This window comes from Coptis chinensis, chromosome 7 (genome assembly GCF_015680905.1).
Source record: "Coptis chinensis isolate HL-2020 chromosome 7, ASM1568090v1, whole genome shotgun sequence".
NCBI lineage: Eukaryota > Viridiplantae > Streptophyta > Magnoliopsida > Ranunculales > Ranunculaceae > Coptis > Coptis chinensis.
In genome coordinates, this window is record NC_141462.1 from 8,763,605 (window position 1) to 8,785,136 (window position 21,532).

The 21,532-nt window shown below is 38.0% G+C and overlaps 2 protein-coding genes and 1 pseudogene across 4 annotated transcripts; 2 read left to right on the top strand and 1 right to left on the bottom strand.

Moving 5' to 3' along the window:
• Nucleotides 1-1,743: 1,743 nt before the first annotated feature.
• On the bottom strand, nucleotides 1,744-2,385 carry LOC147485802 (uncharacterized). Its single transcript, XM_086573585.1, has one exon. It carries the CDS (start codon nucleotides 2,383-2,385, stop codon nucleotides 1,744-1,746), a length of 642 nt encoding a protein of 213 aa, XP_086429711.1.
• A 2,758-nt stretch (nucleotides 2,386-5,143) lies between these two features.
• LOC147485803 (BTB/POZ and MATH domain-containing protein 4-like) lies at nucleotides 5,144-10,026 on the top strand. Of its 2 annotated transcripts, XM_086570472.1 has the most exons (5): nucleotides 5,144-5,850; nucleotides 6,483-6,828; nucleotides 6,967-7,246; nucleotides 9,026-9,073; nucleotides 9,153-10,026. In XM_086570472.1, the coding sequence occupies exons 1-4, from the start codon at nucleotides 5,456-5,458 to the stop codon at nucleotides 9,070-9,072; spliced, it is 1,068 nt and encodes a 355-aa protein (XP_086426598.1). In that variant the 5' UTR covers nucleotides 5,144-5,455; the 3' UTR covers nucleotide 9,073; nucleotides 9,153-10,026. The 2 variants fall into 2 exon arrangements, with proteins under 2 accessions (XP_086426598.1, XP_086426597.1); XM_086570471.1 differs by lacking the exon at nucleotides 9,026-9,073 and having other exon boundaries at nucleotides 5,239-5,850.
• Nucleotides 10,027-12,544: 2,518 nt separating this feature from the next.
• On the top strand, nucleotides 12,545-19,881 carry LOC147485804 (cationic amino acid transporter 2, vacuolar-like; annotated as a pseudogene). The gene is made up of 14 exons (XR_015201083.1): nucleotides 12,545-12,942; nucleotides 13,273-13,474; nucleotides 13,626-13,710; nucleotides 14,595-14,735; nucleotides 14,822-14,940; nucleotides 15,029-15,125; nucleotides 15,806-15,978; nucleotides 16,079-16,145; nucleotides 16,917-17,075; nucleotides 17,537-17,806; nucleotides 18,284-18,392; nucleotides 19,002-19,114; nucleotides 19,243-19,318; nucleotides 19,499-19,881. The product of XR_015201083.1 is annotated as a cationic amino acid transporter 2, vacuolar-like (transcript).
• The last annotated feature ends 1,651 nt before the right edge of the window (nucleotides 19,882-21,532 follow it).

Consider the following 21,532-nt stretch of genomic DNA (forward strand, 5'->3'; position numbering starts at 1 on the left):
TCAACTAGAGTTAGTGTCTTACTTGTGAAGTAGATCGATTTCTTAGAGTTGTTATCCTCCTTGAAGAGAACCGAACTGATAGCAAAGTCTGATATTGTAAGATAAAGCCCCAGCGTTTCGCTATCTGTTGGCTTTGCCAGGATTGGAGGTGTGTTCAGGTATTCTTTGAGGGTGGAGAACGCTTGGTGGCACTGGTCGTTCCATGAGAACTGCTCACCTTTTCTGAGAAGTTGTAGGAACGGTCGACATTTGTTCGATGCCCTGGATATGAATTGGTTGAGTGCGGCAACCATTCCTGACAGCTTTTGTATCTGCTTCTTTATTTGCGGGTCGGGCATGTCCAAGAACGTTCGGATTTGGTCTGGGTTAGCCTTGATCCAGTGCTGTGATACCTGGTACCCTAGAAACTTCCCTGAGGATGCTCCAAAAAGGTACTTTTATGGATTCAGCTTCATTCAAGTTCGGCGTAACCTAGAGAATGCTTGCTCCAGGTGAGTGAGGTGGTCGCCCGCTTTCTTGCTCTTGACGACCATGTCATCGATGTAGACTTCCATGGTATCCCCTAACATGTCCTGGAACATGTCAGTTACCATTCGTTGATAAGTCGCTCCAGCATTCTTGAGGTTGAATGGGAGGACGTTATAGCAGTACATTCCTTGTTCGGTTATGAATGACATTTTCTCTTGGTCTTCTTCAGCGAGTGGGATCTGGTTGTATCCACTATAAGCATCCATGAAGGATAGTAGTTCGTGGCCACAGGTTTGGTCCACAAGTCGGTCGATTCTAGGTAAAGAAAAGCTGTCCTTAGGTGTTTCTTGGTTGACGTTGGTGAAGTCAACACAAAGGCGAACTGTGCCATTCTTCTTTGGAACTGCGACTATGTTGGCGATCCACTCAGGGTAATCGACCTTTCAGATGAAACCTACTTGCTTGAGTTTGTCGACCTCATCATTGATTGGTTTTTGAAAACGCAGTGATAGTCTCCTAGGTTGTTGTCGAACTGGTCGAGCGTTAGGGTTGACATTTAGTCGATGACACGCAACTTTAGGATCTATACCCGATACATCAATATACGACCAAGCGAAAATATCTTTATTCATGGATAAAAAGTTTACAAGCTGGGCTTTGAGTGTAGGATCAAGGTTAGCCCCTACATAGACGAATTTAGGATCATCTTCTATTCCTAAATTCACTTTCCTTTCTTTTATTTATCGCGTGGCTTGTGGTGGTCGAAGGCCCGGGGGGACCGCGCGTTCATGGTTTCTTTGTCGATCGGATGACTAATGGGAGTGGCCGAAGGAACTGGAGCGTCTTCTGTGGTTACGACAATAGGGTCTGGTAAGACTTCTGAAGCTGTATTGGTTGTTGTGTGAGACATGGTAGGGCAATCTCTGGGGTTTTAATATGTGGATCTGCAATTGTTAGAGCGACTTCTGGATTCCTGACTGGTGGGTCCACAACTGCTTTAGCGACCTTCGGGATCTTGATAGGCGAATATACTTTCTTGCTAGAGCCCCCAACGTTCTGTTTGGGTGCTTTGGCACTGACTTCAGTGACCAAGTCTTTGGCCATTGTGTAGCTGGTGGGCTCATTCCGTATGCGACAAGTGAGTCAGTGGGTCTTATTCGCTGAAAGGATTTGGTTACAATGATAGGCCTCGAGCTGGTTGCTTCGAAGCTCTATCATGCCCCTAGGGACTAGAAAACGGAGAACTTGATGCAGTGTTGACGGTATAGCCTGCATTTAATGAATCCAACATCGTCCTAAGATGGCATTGTAGGACGACTTGATGTCAAGGACGCTGAAACGCGTATTGAAGCTGACTTTATCTTCTCGCGATCCCACAGAAACTGGGAGTATGATATCACCAATTGGGTCGGCTCTTAAACCATTGAACCCATAAAGAGGAGCAATCGGATCTATGAAGACTAACTTGGGCAAGTTAATCTCCTGGATTGTATGATAGAATAAAATATCGCATGAACTACCAAGGTCAATCAGAACACGCTTGATTGTCCAGTCGCTGATTTTGACATGGACTACGAGCGCATCATTGTGCGGGAGGTAAACCTTGTTGAGGTCGACCTCTGTGAAAGTGATATCCCCTGTGTTGCGACCTGAACTCCACGGGGTAGGTGCTGCTTGTGAAGAAAAGTGGTATACCTCTTGAAGGGCGCCCACAAGCCTTCTTTTCTCTCTAGACGAACTAAGTGAGTCATTTGGGAAAGTGATCATATAAATAGTTCTTTCATTATCGCGATCAGAAGAGTGTTGACGTCGCTCATGACGGGAATGATCTCTGGGACGCCCTCTGCTATAGGGGCGAGCCTGGACATTGTGGCAATCATTGCGAGGTGGAGACCTGCTGCACACCTTTCGAGCCATAAGTTTGTGGCGCAGATCGCCATCGGCAATGTTGGTGTATTTCTTGATATGGCCTACTTCAATGAGGTCCTTGAGGTAATGCTTTTGCCCCCAGCATGCATCAGTTTCATAACATTTTGCTTTCGTGGAAAGCCTTGATAGGGCTTTGTCGTCGATCGATCGGTTGTCGCCGCGTCGGTTAATAGTACGCAGCTCGCTTGATCTTGTCCAGTATGTAACTGGGAGATCGTGTGAGGACAACAAACTCTCGGTCGTTGTTTGTTCTGTTTCTTGGCTTATGCTCCTGTGGTTTGGACCGCTTTTTGGTAGGTGGGGCATCGTCGGAGATCACTGCTACTTCCTATTCTTCTGTTAAGTCGTGAAGTTTCAGGCTCTCCTGTAACTTAATGTAATTGTCCACTCGAGCGTATAGCTCGGATAGCGTTTCTGGACACGCGTTCTTACATCAGCGACCTGGAGAGGTCTGTGTTGCGCACTCGACAGGTGTTGGGGAATGCCAGTATGGCAAAGGATTCTTTAATACCACTTTCCATGCATAACAATTCAGCTTTGAACCGTCCTAGAAATTGGCGAATGGTTTCATCTTCACCAAATGATAGCTGGAAGAGTGAATCAAGATCAGCTTTTTTACGTCTGTTGTGGACGTACTAACTAGCAAACAGAACGGTGAGTTGTTCGAAGGTCTTTATCGAGTCTGGCTCGAGTGAAAAGACCAATCAAGTGTGTCATCCTTGAGACTGGTGGGAAACAAACGACAATGAAGATGATCAAATTCTGGTGCACTATAAAGTGCGAGACTTTGAATGTAACGAGCTACTTAATACGTGTTGACCAGGACACGTGCTACCATCATACATTGGAAAACGTGGTTGTACGAAATCTGGAGGAGATGCTCTACTAAGTACCTCGGCGAACGGGACGAAATGCCAGACGCCTTCGATTTTTTTGGACAATTTGGGTGGCCGGCGTCCTTCTTGACTGCGCTTTGGTCGATCCGTTGTGACAGTTCGTTAATCTGTTGATTAACTTCGTTGATGCCATCTTCTGGTAAGGTACCAGGCGGATTTTACGTGTCCACTTGAGCGCGTAGTGTAACATTCTCCTGCCTGAGTAGGGTGATTTGCTCATTCATCATTCCTAACTGATCAGCTAAATCTTGGAGTTGAGCTTCGAGGCTTGCCATATTTCGTGGGCTTGAGAACTTTGCTTTTTGGTTGTAGGATTGTTTAAGTGGTTTCTCAAGAAATTGAGACCACAAACGACGCCAATGTAAAGGTGTCTTTTTGTCTTCCTTTACATACAAGGGAGGAAGGAGAATGGGATTGAATTTAGGTAAGACGGAGTTCGTTGATGAGCGAATTGCTTGCGTATCTTGCTCTCGATTATGGGGGGAGAGAAGAATCAGGTCTAGCGTAGTTCATATGGGGAGTATTTATAGGTGATGAAAGTAAATCTTCACCCAACACGTGTAAGGATCAGTACAAATGTAGGGTGGAAATTGCTGAGTCATGTGAGAACTGCGCTAGTAGGTCTGCTGTAATGATGGGGATTAGTAACATGTGTTAGTAGCTTGCGGCTATGGTCAGTAGCTGGCGGCAGTGATTTGCCTATGTGTAGCTTTATACATGATCGCTTCTAGAAGGTATGATGAGTCATGATATAGGACGATCTGTGTAATGATACAAACTGGTCTAGAGCGATCTCGTAGTTTGTGGATGCGATCTAGTGATATAGGGCGGCAAAGTAGGTCAGGTGTGGTATTTTCTCCATGCTGAGCACGTGCTTGATATTTCTGAAGGAGAATATCACTCCCTTACAAACAGCATAACAAACAATATACGCATTGGCTTTTATTATCTCTGAAGTCCAAATACAGCATGATAGATTCACGATATCCACACCTGATCATTTTGTTGATTGAAGTCTAGAATGGATTGTAGATCGAAGTATAAAGGTTCTAGGTGGCTTGAATATAACCATGATGGTTCAACTTGCTGAATGCTATCCTTATTTGCACTTCTTGAGAATGTTGAGCTTGTTTAGCTCTGTAAAATGCAATATCACCTTGTGTTTTTGCTAGTTTATGTTGTAGTATAGTCATCAGCTGTCGTAACTGGTCTATAATCTTTACACAGTCATAAAGTGAATCTTGGACTCGATGTCTCGATGCATGTGTTGCTTCTTCTGACAAACAATCTGCTGCTGCAGCCTGAACAGGGATTGGAAGTTGCTGCAGTCCAATAAAGCAGAAGATTAATTTGAAGCAGCGTCGTATTGTTTGACATGCAAGTACTCAGAGTATTTCATAAGGTGTAAGTGATAGCCCCACCAAAAATTAAATGCTCAGTAAAATTCAAAGTTGTACTTCAAAATGCTGCGGACAGAATGTACTACACTTCGTGTCAATCAGGTAAGGAGACAAGGTGAGTATTAATCATTTACGTGTCAATCATAGCAACACGTTCACATTTATGTCTATACTGCATTACAGCGTTCACTGAGAAAAAAAAACCAAAACTCCAATTCAATGTTACATGCCTTGAAATATAGCTCCAATCAATTTCTCATCGTCGAAATATAGGCATATAGCTCTATTTTGTAGTTGTACCAAACTATAAACTACCAACCATAAAGAAGGACCATAGAAATCCTAATACGGGATCACGCAATCCAAAACATCAGTTAGGCGGGATCACAAATTCGAACAAACAGAAAATAAAAAACACAACTTAATCAATCCAACGGTCAAGAAACAGTCAAACAAAAAAAACCACTAAATCAACGGACATAAATTTTCGTTCACAAACAATACCGTTATTACTATATATATATAAAAAGTGTATTAAAAAAAGCAGACCATCCTCTTCCATCTATTAAGTGTGTGTATTACGCACCTTCATCATTTTAGCCCATTCCTCATATCTCTCTCCCCAAATCAAATACCAAAACCCTAATTCCCCAAATTAACACTCAATTTCTTCAATTCTCCCAACAATTCACACCAATTCACTCGAATTAGCTGGAATTTCATTCAAATTTCATGAAAGTTACAAACTTTATCAATTAAACAATGCCAGAAATCGGAATTTTGGAAAAAAACGGGTTAATTTCACCGACGAGTTCAAGATCAGTAACAGAAACAGTAAATGGATCACATAAGTTTGTGATTCAAGGATATTCGTTAGCTAAAGGGATGGGAATTGGGAAACATATAGCAAGTGAGAATTTTACAGTGGGTGGATATCAATGGGCAATTTATTTCTACCCAGATGGTAAAAATCCAGAAGATAATTCGACATATGTATCGGTTTTTATTGCATTAGCGAGTGAAGGAACAGATGTGAGAGCTCTTTTTGAGTTAACACTTGTTGATCAGAGTGGGAAAGGGAAACATAAAGTTCATAGTCATTTTGATCGCTCGTTGGAAAGTGGGCCTTATACTTTGAAATATCGCGGGAGCATGTGGTATGGTTTTAATTGGCATTGGAATTATTTGGATGTGTTAATTGTTATGATTTATGTATAAGTTTGTGTAATTAGTACTAATAGGATGTTGTTGTGTAATTGTATGTCCTATAATGCTTGTTATGTTGCTTTGGTGTTTGAGTGTCGTGGGAAGTATTTGAAATTTGTTAATTGTATGATTTATCAATATATTTGTGTTGTATTTACATTTTTTGGAATTAGTATTATTAGGATATTTCCGCTTGTTATGTACAATAATGCTTACTATATTTGAAACGTGTTCATTTATATCATTTATGCTTAATTTTGATTTGTATTTATGTTTTACGTAATTTGTACAATTGGGATTAAGTTGTTTAAATGCCTTCTTATTATAGGATACAAGCACTTTTTCAGGCGTGTTACACATGAAATTGTCTCACTCTCTGTTAATTTTTGCTCACTCATTATGAAAATTCATGTTGTGAACTATTGGCGGTAAATGGTTTGGATTTTTGCACTTAGTTGTATATCCATTGATGGAACAATTTCAAATGTGTTAATTGTTATGATTTATGTATAAACTTGTGTGTTTTTTACGTTTTTATGTATCAATAACCTTATGTAATTTGTTGAATGATCTTATTATTTAGGGGGTACAAGCGCTTTTTCAGACGTGCTATGCTTGAATCTTCGGATTTTCTCAAAGATGATTGTTTGAGAATTAATTGTACGGTTGGAGTTGTGGTTTCTACAATTGATTGCTCTCGGTTACACTCAGTGCATGTTCCTGATTCAGATATTGGAAACCATTTTGGTATGCTATTGGAAAATCAGGAAGGTTCAGATGTCGTCTTTGATGTGGCTGGGCAGAAATTTCATGCTCATAAGTTGGTATTAGCTGCTAGATCTCCTGTTTTTCGATCCGAATTTTTTGATGGGATGGATGAAGATAAGAATGAAGTTGTTGTCACGGATCTAGAACCTAAGGTTTTTAAGGTAGAACTTTATTATTCTTCACTCAGTATCGTTGTTAGAACAACAGTGTGCAGCATTTGTGTGAAATTAGTGGGGAGCCAAGGCATTGTTGTTAGTTGTTTCAACTTGCTAAATATAAACTTCTTGTGTGATTTGTAGGCCATGCTGCATTTCATATACAGAGATTCCTTAATGGAAGATTCCGGGCTGGTTGCTTCGAGTTCATCCTCTGCATCCTCCACGTCTGACACGTTAGCTGCAAGCCTATTAGCTGCAGCTGATAAGTATGGTTTGGATAGACTAAGACTGATGTGTGAATCTTATCTCTGCAAGGATATCTCAGTGAATTCTGTGGCAAAAACGCTTGCCTTGGCCGACCGTCATCATGCCATGGAATTAAAATCTGTTTGCCTGAAATTTGCTGCTGAAAACCTTGGAGGTATACTTCTCATTCTTTACTCACTGGCAATGCTATTATTTGTGAATGTGCAGTGGTAACTAAATTTTGTAAGTAAAGTTTTAGTCAGCTAAATCTTGGTTGTCGTTGAGTATGAGTTCTCACTTTGTGGAAGTGGACAGTTCCACCCCCATGATCAGTTCGTAACTAGTATACACTGCATAAATGCGCTTTAGGTACAATACAAAAGTTTATCTGCCAACTTTATTATCTAATTTTATTTGATATGTTAAAATTAGTTTCAGATATGCAACTTGAGCTTCATATCTGTACTGTAATGGTGCAGTTTTTTCAAGTGTTCTGGCTGTTGAGGAGTTTTCTTAATGTCCCAGAAATTATTCAAGGGAGGATTTACCGTCTTCAATTCCTAATTGATGCAAGTACTCTGTCGTCATGTGGTTGTATAGTAACTAGTAATCACATATATTTTTCTGTTGGTCTAAAAAGTAAGCAATCTACTAGCTACTATACTGCGGACGATGTTGGTTCCTCAAGGGATTTGAAGGAGCATAAAGCCCATAATGTGTGGACGGCCTTGAACCTTAACATGGTGAAAGCGTAAGTTAGGCTGTATTGGTTATGTCTCTTTCATATCCTTAAGCAATTTGGTTTCGAGGTTACCGAGTTATGAAAAGTGAGTAGTCTTGGCAGCAGAAGCCTGTGTTAGAGTTTTGTTTGCCTGGTAAAAATTGTGAGGTCATGGAGGCACCGGTAAATATTAGTAATTTACTAAGAGAAAGGAATAGAATATGGTATTGGCAGCTTCTTCAGTCCAATGTCTGTCAACTTATGCAGTCAAAGGCTTGCCTAGGCTCAACCCAAGTGCCTAGCTCATACGCGTGCCTAGTATTGTCTAAGTCCCACTCAACCCATTGCCCTACCCTCAGAGCATCTCAGCACCTAGTTATCCTACGCATTTAACTGAATAGCTGTTGTCCAACAAGAAATTATGGATGTTTAGGAACAATCAACACATTTGAGGTAGTCTTCTCGAACTTATATTTGGATTTTCATATTATCGCTGATCCTACACTTGATGAAAAATATTATGAAGCATATATGACTGATTGTGGCGATAGTTAGGGCTTTTGATGAGTTCAGGATTGGCCATCTCGTGGCATAACACATGATTCTCACTCCCCTGGTATAACATGTGATTCTCATTCGATAATCATTGATTGGATAAAGTTTCTAGTCTTGGAAGTCGCCTATCATGATTGATAGACAAATCCTAGACACTTTTTTGAGGTTTTATTTTTACCAGATACGTGTACTAAATTCGCCGTTACACCAATCACAGGCCAACTTTTTGCTTAAGTGAAACCTTGTTTGCTTGTGCTTTTCCTTGTACCAAGCGTATTGATGGTTGTGCAAATATACCATATTTATGTTTGCCTAAGTGAATTAATCGTCCTCTACGCTTGGCGTACTTTTAAGCGATCGATTGATTGTTCATCTTTAATGTAGTTAGCTTGAAAGAGATCAAACGTATCACGTTATTGATGGTTCGCCATGACAGGATTATAGACTTCTTACTAATAATTTATGTATATTAGATCATAGCTAAGTGTATCAACAATCTTCTTCTATAATATATGCTTCTATAACATTTTACTTCATTGAACATGCACGGACAGGTTGTAATCTTGCTAACATGTTAATTAATGAAAATCGTTTTAATGCTTGAGTTTGAAACTGATTTCCAGAATCGTGATTTAGCAACTGCTGCATGTTATGTTTATGAAGTTTTTCATTCTTCAGGAACACCCCAAGTAATTGATTATTCGGGAACCGAGAGTGGAGGCTAAGGTTTCTATTTATTCTATGGCTATTGTTTTACTGTGCTTAATTATATGTTTTTTCATGGTCCTGTTATGTTTTAATGCAGCCGTTATGCGATCAAATGGATTCGAGTATCTTAAAGAAAATTGCCCATCACTGCAGTCGGAACTTCTGAAGACGGTGGCAGGATGTGAGGAGGAATGTAGCAGTGGAGGTGGAAAGAGCCGAAGCGTGTGGGCACAGCTTTCAGATGGCGGTGATACAAATGGCAGGAGGGTAAGGCAACGGACCTGATACTGGGAGAAGTGAAAGTTCTGGGTGCTTGTATCTGTACAATATCATTGATTGAGTGTTCAAAGGAAAAATAAGAGAAAAAGCAAGGGATTGGAAAATCAAACATTGCCACTGTAGCATCAATCTTTGCTTCGTGCTGATGTGGTGTGATGGCAATGAAATGGATCTTTTACTATAGGTCCTTAGTAGCAGGCTGACTTTTCAGAGAAAACTAACAATTCCTGTGTTAACTGAGAGGCGTGTGTCTTTCCACTGAACAAGCGTCCTTCCCACTTTATTTACAGTGCTTGCAGGCAAGTTAAATTTGAACAGAAACAGTTATGGATTTTACTGATTGGGTACTTAAACTATTTTATTTGTAAGATGCCACAATTCAAGAAAACACATTAAGAGTTTTTAGTTCTTAAAAAAGTAAGAGTCGAGCCTACGATTTGGAATTTTATGATGTAGTTCATAGCTTATGAACATTCTGGTTGTAATTGTGGCCGTTTAGATGAGGTTCAACTCTCTACTTTAGCTATCTGCTGGTTCAGACTGCTGTTACTGTACAGTGTCTGCCATGTTGTCTTTGGTGTACTTAGTTGTATGAATCAGACGATATCAGCAACAAGGTATTGTGGACATTCCAAGTCGCATTTAGGTAATGCACATTGGGCTACCTTCTTGCCTGCTTTATTTTTTGATAACATTATCCAAATATTTCGGTGATCGATATGGGGTGTGTTAGGTGAGTAAACAGGACCTACTGAAAGGTTATTTAAGAAAAAAGAAACACTGTGCTGAGGTTATCTGTAAGACTCTTAACGTTCATATGGCTGATTCAATTCTGCTCTACTCCATACTCCATGTTACGAAGTGCCATTTTATTTAATTTTTCTTAATACTTTTGACACTTTATTTCTTGGCATATCTTGTCCAGCCACTGCTGTCTCAGAATTTTACAGTTTTTACGACACTATTATATGCTTTGATCCAAGTGTCTACTTTGTGTCAGTGTGTTGAACTCTAAAGTAGGCTTAGCAAGGTAAATGCTTATATTATAAAACAATAACGCTACATCGGTGGAAAGTAAATGACACCTAATCCCCTTACCTTAATGCGTTTTACATGTCCCCTTGCTCGGTTACCCGTGTTTTTTTACGTACTTAATATGTTGGGCAAGTTCGGATTGGATGGGTCTGCTGTCTGTGCTAATGCAAATGACTGCAGAGATGATACTAAACGAAGACCTAGTCTCCTAAACTCGGGTCCCAGACCCGGTCGAATTAGCACTCCCTGGCTACCCTTTCGAGTTAGATAGTTAGATCCACTCTAAGAGCATATTTAGGAGAGAAACTAAGAAAATACCAAAATTTTAAACCAAACCAAACACCAAATTAAAAAAACACCAACCAACTTCAGGAGAAATATTAAATATTCGCCATCAAATGACGCGTTTTTAGATAAAATCGCGCCATATAGCCCATCGGCTTTCTCAAAACCGCTTCTTGAAGCCTATCTTAAAAGCCCAAGTCCACGCGTGGTTTTCCGAAACCGCTAGCGTGTTGCACATCAACTTTTTCTTTTTCTATTTCCAAATCGTCATGCGCGGTTTTCGTGAAAATCGCGTGATTGAAGCCCACACTCGTCTAAGCCCATGCGGTGTTCCAAAAACCGCGAGAGAGATTTGATACAGCACCAAAACAAACACGTATTTGCTTTAATGTTTTTTTGGTGTTTTCATCAACATGTGTCTCTCTTAAAGATGAAAAAACACCAAATTATTTAAAATTTAGTGTTTGATGTTAGGATAGTCTCACCTAAAGATACTCTAAGAGTTCACGCATTGGGTTGACAAACAAATACAAGCAAAAACGCCTAGGTAACAACATAATTTTTCTATGCAGATAATCCTTGGGCAGTAGAATATAGCTGACTGGCTGTATGCCTGTATATTTAGGGTTGTGTATGAGTATGACCTACGCTGTCCTAATTTCTTAGTGAACTGGTCCAAGATATCGCCAAGTCCCTAACAATATAAAAAAGTTCCCCACAAAAAGGGTCCCCAACGATATGGATACGAATGTACGATATGATACACATTTTAAAATTACTTTATGAGATCTTGAAAGGGAAAAACTATTTTAAAAATCAACTGTGGAGATGTGAAAATGTGATGCATGTGGGTTGTGGGCTTGTGGCTGTGGAACCATCCACCTTGGCTGTCATCGTCACGCTCTCTTTGATTGGATCTTTTTTGCATGCATTCCACAAGCTGTTTTCAGACCATACCCTCGTTTAACATCCAGCAACAAACACATAAGATCAAATGGGATAAGATGTGTTGATTTTGTCAGATCTTCTCAATCTCATATATTCCACATACCAAAATTTTCACGTTTTCAGGAACACGAGTCTATAAAGTGTTAAAAAAAAAGACATTTGTTTATTACACAATACAATGTGACTATGTGAGGATGAAGTGTTTACTAGGAGCATGGTTTATGTAGTTGATAGATTCTTCGCAGAAAACAACCTTTAATTAATCTCGCGCATGGTGTCTGCTGTTGCATCAAGAAAATGCTGAAGCATATATGATATAATCATATATGACACATTCACACAACGCTGATCAGTCTTGACTCCAGGAAAAAATTCATTAGGATTTGCATTTTGGTACGAAAGTGCAAATGTGAACACGAAATCTACTTAGACTTAAATTTTTGGCACTAGTATTTTGGTACTGTTACGTGCTACACAATTATTATTTTATTCTAGATTTCTAGTCATAAGCGCTCAACAAGTTGCACCGCTAGTTTCTGTTATAGGTCTTGGCTACCACGAGAATATCTTCATAGTAATGAGCGTTCTGAGACCGTTTCAGTTTGTTTTTGATTTTCGAACCGTTAGATCACACATCTAACTGTCTCGAATCTCGTCACTACGAGGATATCCTCGGGGTTAGAAGGACTCCATCATATATCCCTCCCTATTCCCTAAAAACAAAATCATTAGTTGAGTTAGGCGGCTGTCATCACGTCACTATCGATAACCTTTTGGCATTTGTTCGAGTAACTCCAAAGAGATTGTGATGCCAAAAACCAAAATTGTCTAAAACTTCAGCAAATACCAGAATGCCGACATTTGCGCGAAATATTAATCTCTGATTACATTAATTTCCATTGATGGTCTTATTTAAGCAAAACATTTACACCATTTGATTCTGTTGTAAATAAATTGGCAATCATAAATTTGCAGTTTTGGTAAAATAATAAATGAGAGCTGAAAGGGACAAAAAATAGACTTGCCAAGAAAAGATAAACATACAAATGCTGGAAAAAGTAGACTGAATAAATACTCTGCTCACTCCCCAAGAAGAAAGATTGAATCTTTTGAGGAATTGAGGAAGTGGTTATGATTTATTTGATTATTTTGTGAAAGGGGAAGAAGAAAGGAAGTTTTAATGGGTTGTGAGGTTAATGCAAAAAAGGTTTTTGGCAGTTCTTCATGGGGAATCACAAGTTTGTTAAGGAGAAAACATGTTGATTCAGCTCATAATGTAAGGACAAGTAATCATCAAGAATTAGCTAAGGAACTTTCTGTTCTTCAGCTCATTGCTATTGGTAATAATGCTTTTCTTTTTTTTTAATCTTTGTGTTCTTGTGCTTTGTTTCCCTCTTTTCAAGGTGAATAGAGAGTAGCAGTAGTAGATACTGTGATTTTTCAGTTTTTTTTTTGCATTAAATATGAATTGCAATATGCTGTTGGATGGTGCATAAATTGAAGTAGTCATTTTCTCATACGAATAATATTAAGCACATTTGAGTTAAGGAAACAATAGCAGAAAAGGAAAATGAAGGCCAATGAGCAAGACAAACAGACCCAAGTGAAAAGTAGACAGTCGGTAATCCTATCAATGCATTTACAGTTACGTTTGTGATTCCTCTAATCAGGTGTTGGATCTACCGTTGGAGCTGGAGTTTATGTTCTTGTTGGAACGGTTGCTAGAGAGCATTCGGGACCTGCCCTTACGGTTTCTTTTCTAATAGCTGGGATTGCCGCTGCTCTTTCAGCATTTTGCTATGCAGAGCTTGCAAGTCGATGCCCATCTGCTGGCAGTGCCTATCATTACTCATACATTTGTGTTGGAGAAGGGTATGTATGCTTCTCAGATTTTGCGACATCCCCTCTCTTTTTAAAAAAAGTGTAGTGCACATTGTTGGGAAACCAAATATTTGCGAGTTTAGTGCCATTATAGAAGACTGATTACTTACGGCAACTAATTTAGTTTTGGTATTGATTTTAGTGTTGCATGGCTGATTGGTTGGGCTCTTGTTCTTGAATACACAATAGGTGGTTCTGCAGTTGCTCGGGGCATATCACCAAATCTGGTATCACTCCATCTCAAATTGTTTCCTCTAACCACTTGTGTTGTTCTTGAGGATTTGATTAAGTTATTATTTCCCCCTGCTATTTTTCTGATGTCGTTTAGATATTCTTGTTAATTGTATGTCAGTATTGTTTCATAGTCCACTGGTGCTGACCAAGCTTGGCATGTTCGGCAAATTTATGTACGGATCTCAAAATGGGAGAATAAAACTCAGAGAGAATGAGGGGGAAAGTAACAAAATGTGGAAAAAGTTACTGCAACATAAAATAGGCTGTATGAAACTAAGAAAGTAAAAAACCAGAAATATCATAATCAGATGTTGGATTCACATTTATTTAAGAGTGATAACAACATTTAACTTCAGAATTGCTAGATGCCAAATCCACTTCTATCCATGTGAGCACGATAGTGGCGATAACTAAAATTGAAAATAATAAGTTGTTGCATGAAAATGTATTTGGATTCTATATTACTTATATGTGGCTGTATATGACACTATACCTTTGGATGACAAGTTCTCAGCGTAGACAAGCTTGTTGTAGCTACTAGTCTACTACAAGACTTGGAAATATGTATAATAGATGCAATTTTTCATGAGATAGCACAATATGTGACTAAATTATTTGGACAAACAAAAAAGAAACAACGGTAAGAAGATTTGGACTCCTAGCTAAGAAGAAACTGTAATGTGAAGATTTTGAATTTCAAGTCCATCTCCAAAGAATGTTACGTTGTTGCAATTAGTTGCTAGGTACAGGTTATATTGTTCAACTTTGTACAAAGAATGTTACGATTTTTGTCTCAGCAGCTCCTTAAAAATGCTGTACATTTAAAATCGCAAATTATGTTCCTCAACAGTGATGAATATGTCCACAATTTTCACAGGCATTGTTTTTTGGAGGCAAGGATGGTCTCCCTTTTTTCTTAGGCCGTGTAGACATACCCTTGCTTGATGTGGTGGTTGATCCATGTGCAGCTCTTCTTGTTCTTATAGTGACTGGACTGTTGTGTGTTGGGATCAAAGAGGTTTTATTTTGGCTGCACTTTTTCTTTCTATTGCAGTCTAGTTTTCTTGGTTTTTCTAAAAGTTCCATCAACTGCTATTTTTGCAGAGCTCCTTTGTACAAGCCATTGTCATGATTGCAAATGTCTGTGTCATGGCTTTTGTTATAATAGCTGGTGCATATCTTGGTTTTAAGGCCGGATGGGTTGGATATGAACTTCCTAGTGGGTAAGGAAGTTCTTATTATCAATTTGGGGAAAAAGTAGTGTGTATATTAAGCTTTGAAGTGTAGTTCATTTCTTCTTTGATTTCATAGGTATTTTCCTTTTGGGGCGAACGGAATGCTTGCTGGGTCTGCAACAGTCTTCTTTGCATATATTGGTTTCGATGTGGTTGCCAGCACTGCCGAGGAGGTAGATGCGGCTCTCTTTGGTCTTTTTAATATCATTCTGTGTGGAAACTAATTGTATGCTTATATGTGGTTCATGGCTTTCATCTAAATGGGTGAAGTCCCAGTGAGTGTTGGATGCAGGTCGATTTGCTACACTGTACTCTCGATAATGCAATGCCTACCACTCTTTTTTCTTTTTCTTTTTGAAATAGTAAATTCATCTATTGTAGATATTAAATCTGAGCTTTTCTATGCAACAATTGTAACAGTCGGTGAATATTTCTCTTATGCAAGTGTCAGTGCATTGTTATCCCCATCCTTTGTTTGTAAAATCCCTTATTAAAAAATGAGATAACAATTATGTTAAGAGTTCCTTGTTTAATACTAGTATAGGAAACAGACTTCTCACTTCTCACATATTGGTAAGTTTGACAACCAGTGAAAACTTTATCCATGAAAACTATTGACACTGTATCCATGAAAGCTTTATAGACATATAAATATATAATGTTTCTTCTTTTGCTTTTGATCTGTACTTGCTAAATTTCTGTTGGAAATTCAATGTAAAGTTCCTTACGGTGGTTTAATATGTTTGAAGCGTAGTAAGTTTCTTGTTACCACCTCTCCATTACGTCGATATCTCTTCAGGAGATTGTGAATTTTTATGTTATGTTTATTCTAAGCTGTTATTATTCATTGAAGGTGAAGAATCCTCATCGTGATTTGCCAATTGGTATTGGGGTTGCTGTGTTTATATGCTGCGCTTTGTACATGCTGGTTTCTGTTGTTATTGTTGGGCTTGTACCTTACTATGCAATGGATCCTGACACCCCCATTTCCTCTGCATTTTCCAGCCATGGGATGCAGTGGGCAGCGTAAGTTTCTTAACTATGCAAATTTCAGTCTTAGGTTCAAGCTTGGGTAATTTTGTTATACTGATTTTGTTTGTTCATTTTGTAACTGTTCTCATTGAAGGTACATTATTACAGCTGGAGCAGTCACTGCACTTTGCTCAACCTTAATGGGTTCACTTCTTCCACAGGTAACATATTTTTTAACATGCTAACTTCTAGATGTTTCATGTCATTGTTTACCAGGTTTGTTAATGAGCTGTGAGTTCTAAGAAGATAAACTGCTTGTTCATTCAAATGGTTTTCTATCTTTGTTCTTAATGAACACACTCTAATTACTAGAAAAAAGTAAATATGGGGATTTGTAGCAAACGCCTCTCTCATATCAACCTACATGCTGTTTTCTAAAGATTTTGTTAGATTTAGATCTTCGAGGCGAACTAAAAGTACTTTCTCACTTGGTTATTATGATTTTGTCAGAAATCTAACCAATCACCTCCTACTTATTTTTTAAGTGAAAATTTTATTGATAACGAGTTTTTTTATTTATTTTTTATTTTTATGATTTTAGTTTCCGTTTTTCCGTTGGTTAGCATTTGAATAATATCCAAGACATCTAATACACCAACAAAGCTATCAGGCTAACACTTTGAAATCGGCATACTTGTAACGCCTCGGACATTAGCTTATATTACCAAGTCTGAATTTTTTTAAATGAAAGCTTTGTCTTAGATCAAATTCTCTTCCTTTTCCAGGTTCTGGTGAAAGGATTTTATAGTTCGTTGAGAGTTTCTTAAGAGTTGTAGATTATAATTGTTCTCTTCCCACCTCGTGTTTAAAGTTCTAGATTGTCCTAGAAGTCTTTTCAGTGGAAATGTATATTTGCTTACTCATGATTACATCACCTCTTAAATTTTTTCCATCTCATACATTTGTGATTTTTATTTTGTTCAACCTTATAGCCTCGAATCCTGATGGCAATGGCTAGAGATGGATTACTTCCACAATTCTTTTCTGATGTTAACAGACGGACACAAGTTCCTGTCAAGGGCACAATAGTGACTGGAATTTGTGCTGCATTCTTGTCATTTTTTATGGATGTTTCACAGTTAGCTGGGATGGTAAGTTAATCACTCCGCTTGATCTTTCATTAGGAGATCATCACTGCTTTTATATCCTACTTCAATTTTAATGAGGTCTGAACTTCAAAAATTAAGTACTTCATTAAACTTATTGCACCTAAGAAAAGGATGGATGAGTAAAGTTTCCCTGCCTAGATTTATGCTATTCAATTGATCTCTTTATGCGATCAGATGTTCACAAGCTTATGTTCTTCTTACAATCCTAGGAAATTGTGATTCATGCATAGTTAGAACCACATTCACTTCTAGGTTAAAGTCCATTGGTATGGACTTATTTGATGCTCTTATGTATTGGTATTTGGGCTCTGAAATCGTTGGTTCCCTTCTTTTTATGGTATATGAGAGGGTTGCATTGTTCTCTAGTCATACTGTGACAGTGTCGTCTTGTAAAGATGGAAGATATGTAGTTCACAAAATCAAACCCGGCTACTTTTGTGCAGGTTAGTGTGGGAACACTTCTCGCATTCACCATTGTTATGCGATTTCTATTTTGATACTCAGATACATCCCCCCAGCTCTGGTGCCACTGCCGCCATCACTTCAAGAATCAATTGATTCAGAGTCAATTCCAGACAGTAGTAATAATCAGGAAAATAACGATATCAATCCAAAAGACATAGCTGGAATATCTGGGAATAGTCAGCAGCATCTGCAAGCAGATGCCGAAGCATCACTTGCTTATCCTCTTATCATTAAGGACATTGATCAAGGTAATTGCAGTACAAACACCTTCAGGTATTATTTCGGAGGATATAGGCCTACTTCTTAATTTATGTGCAAATCCAATTCGACTTGGGTGGGAACAATTAGGATTGTTCAAGTCAAATTTGTCTTTAGTTCCAACAGAAGGTGCCTGTGATAAAAAATTTGAACCATTACTGTGATATACTTTTCTTTTCAAAACTTCTACCTTTCCAGTTTTACAGTGGGTTTCATTAGCAAGAGACAAAAGAGAGCGAATTATTTTCTTTCCTTGTTCTTTTGAAATTACATTTTCCTATAAAAGCTTATATGCAAGTGATCTACTAGATGGTATAAATTAATGAGGACACTTACTGGGGAAAGTGGTGTCCTCATTAGTTTGGATTGAGGTAACTTGTGCCTTGGTTATCCGTGTAAATTGCAACGTTATTCATACTTATTTCTACCAATGGTCTATATCAATATTAAAGAAACAAATGCTGTAGATGAATCCGATGAGCAAAAGAGGCGAAGAGTTGCAGCTTGGGGCATAACATCTGCATGTATGGGCGTGCTTTTCCTCACCTCTGCGTCATCAGCTGCATACCTTCCTAGGTAAGGTTCACTGCTAAACATTATTGGTTTATGGTTTGCGTCAATTCTCCCCACTTTTCGATTTTTCAAGTAAGTAGCCCTTCATGGTTCTCTTGCATCGATCTACTCTTTTATCCAGTTTTCGGAGGTTACAAGGTGCAGGTTTCTCTGCTTTGCCTTCATATTTTTTAACAACTTGTACCATGGAAAGAGATTATGTTCACCCAATGTATTATCACTGTTGAGATGTTTGTTATTCTCCTGCAACGGATGTGTGAAACCTTGTGGTATAGTATAATGTTCCTGGGCCTCTCCACTTATAACGTTTTGATTTTAAGTTGGATGCTCATAATCTTTAAGAATCACCATAACTGACCTTGTTGCTGGACACTGAAGATGGCAAGTTTGTAAATACTTTATAGGATGGTTGAACAACACCAAGAGATATTGAGGTAAAACTAAAAAAGTTTTTATCCATTATAGGGACTTGGAAGTATCATATCAATGTTATTTATTATTCTTTGAGAAATTGCATCAAACTTAGGGCAACTCGTGTATCAAAATCAAGAAGTTGAACCTTAGTTCTGAATCAATAATGTTTTGGATGCCATGCGTATTTGTTTATATCAGCTTTGCACGCATATCAGTGTGCGCAGTTGGAGGTATGCTCCTGTTGTGTGGTCTATTTATACTCTACTGGGTTGACCAAGATGATGCAAGACATAGCTTTGGACATGCTGGAGGTATCTTTTATATTCAATCTTGCATTGCATTACCTTGAAGTTCTAAGAGAATAATGTATGTTAAAAACTCAGGCATGAAAGTGCTTATAATATAGAATTGATCATATAATTGACTGGATTTTCGGCAGGTTTCCTTTGCCCATTTGTTCCACTCCTCCCCATTGTGTGCATTCTTGTTAACGTCTATTTAATGATAAATCTTGGGTGAGTACTTTCTATTCTCCTGCCGTGTGTTGTTTTAATTTATTTTCTTCTCTTCCTGTAGACGTGTAGCAAGCGTCCTTCATTTTCCGTGAATGTTTTGGATTTAGTACCGTGTTGTACCCTACCAGTCAGTAAGGTCTAATCTCTTGTAAACTTCTAAGACATTTCTCCTAAACTCAGAGCTGGCACATGGATTCGTGTTTCCATCTGGATGATTATTGGAATATTTGTCTATCTATTTTATGGAAGAACCCACAGCTCGCTGCGAAACGCAGTTTATGTGACAACTTCTCATGCTGAGGAGATCTACAGAAGCTCTTCAGAACATTTGGCCTAAGAAAAGAATGAATACATTTCGGAGGAGTCAAAAAAACATGTACTGGTAGTCACATTGTTACCAGTTTGTCATATATGAATACACATTTATATTTAGCATGGCTGAATGACTTCAGTCTTGTTTTTATAGCAATTCTTCGGTAAGGATGTTGTAAATTATCTGCTACTCGAAAAATGTTAATTATTTTCTCTGTTTGATATATGCATTGAGATGTGTTCTACTGCAATTTATAGAATACTTGGGTTTTGTTGGTTATAACTAGACAGTTTGAACAGCATTATTATTTCAGATTGCAAATTAGTACAATAATTAAGTAGAAAACAGGCTTCATATCATCAACCTGTATGGCTGTACGAATCCAAAGTTCAAATAAGTTGCTTGAGTTCCCAGAAACATATTTCGTCCTCATCATCAACATCTCTATGTACTTATGTAGTATATGTACTACGGAAGTTTATATCAGGTCGTGGAACACTTTGAATCTTAAAGGTTCAAGATCGGACCCAAACTGATTCATGGATAAAATGCACCTTCTTCAAGTTATATAAGTACCTTTGTGTTTTCTGGCGGTTCTGCTGTATGTCGAAGCCAACTTTCAGATTAGAAGCACTAGATTGCTGCCTCTCTTTCGCCACAACTTTGCTCCTTCGAGCCACCTTTCAAAACTCAGATTCTCTGACTCATGCATATAGCGTGTGTTGCATTGTCATTGGAAGATTCTCAATGTCGTGTGTTCCGGCAGTACCAACCAGCCACCAGTTTCTTCATTAAGCAAAGCATCACTTTACGATGGTGGTCTCGGTTCTTCGGTAATGGAAGCTCGATTTCATGATCTTTTAAGTAGAGTTTGTCAAGCCTCATCAGTTAAAGTTTGCAGAAATTATATAACCAAGGTCAGACTTCAAAGGCGGAGCTAGGAATTTGGATGCGGGTTAACATAGTTTGCCTTTCTTTTTCTTTCTCCGGATTGTACAAGAAACATATACAAATGACTAGATGATTGGTTAGAAGACATTTAGTTTTAGAAAATTGGATATTTGGTAATATATATATATAGTCTTTCTCTTAAAAGTAGCTACTTAAGTTAACTTTAAAATAAGTACGTAAGTAAAACTTCACCTACAAAATGAATTTAAACCTATTTTTTTTGTAGATATGATATACTCAATATTAATATCATCTCTACCAAATTTCAGCTCATTTGGAAACCTCTAACATTGGCAAAAAATAATTACAAAATTCAACATATCTAGACCGCTAGATTTCTTTTTAAAGATGACAACAATTTTTATTTATATTAGAAGTTTCCAAATGAGCTGAAATTTTGAGAAGATAATCATTATGGTGAGTGTTTCATAACCACAAAAATTAGATTTGAATTTATTTTATAGGTGAAATTTTAGTACATACTTATTTTAAGTTAACTTAAATAGCTATTTTTTAGAGAATTACTGTATATATATATATTGGGTGATCTTGGACATACCCAACAAAACACTCCTATACCTCATAACTAATATAAATTTTTGTGATACTCCACCTAAATCCAATAATATCTCCCAAATTAATTTGGGGTATTTCCAAATAAGGGTAGGAGAAAAAGGAATAAAAAATAAATAACGACACGTCTATGAAAAAATTGGAAAAACAAAATAACGATAGGAAAACGAAAATGGGAAAAAAAAATGGAAAGAATGGGAAGAAACTTGATGCTGGATTTGCCAGCACATCGGCTAGTGGCAATGCATCTGTTTATCTAAATGAAGGTACCCTAATCTATCTATCTATCTATATTTATTATTATTATTATTATTATTATTATTTAATTTTGATTTACCACTTTTTTCAATTCCGTTGGAACAATATATTGGAGTGCA

Bases quoted from the DNA above. Each gene is read 5' to 3' on its own strand.
- LOC147485802 (XM_086573585.1), bottom strand. From the start codon at position 2,385: ATGGCTCGAAAGGTGTGCAGCAGGTCTCCACCTCGCAATGATTGCCAC.
- LOC147485803 (XM_086570471.1), top strand. From the start codon at position 5,456: ATGCCAGAAATCGGAATTTTGGAAAAAAACGGGTTAATTTCACCGACG. The intron at 5,851-6,482 runs GTATGGTTTTAA...CTTATTATTTAG, and splicing joins AAATATCGCGGGAGCATGTG to GGGGTACAAGCGCTTTTTCA. The intron at 6,829-6,966 runs GTAGAACTTTAT...TGTGATTTGTAG, and splicing joins TAGAACCTAAGGTTTTTAAG to GCCATGCTGCATTTCATATA.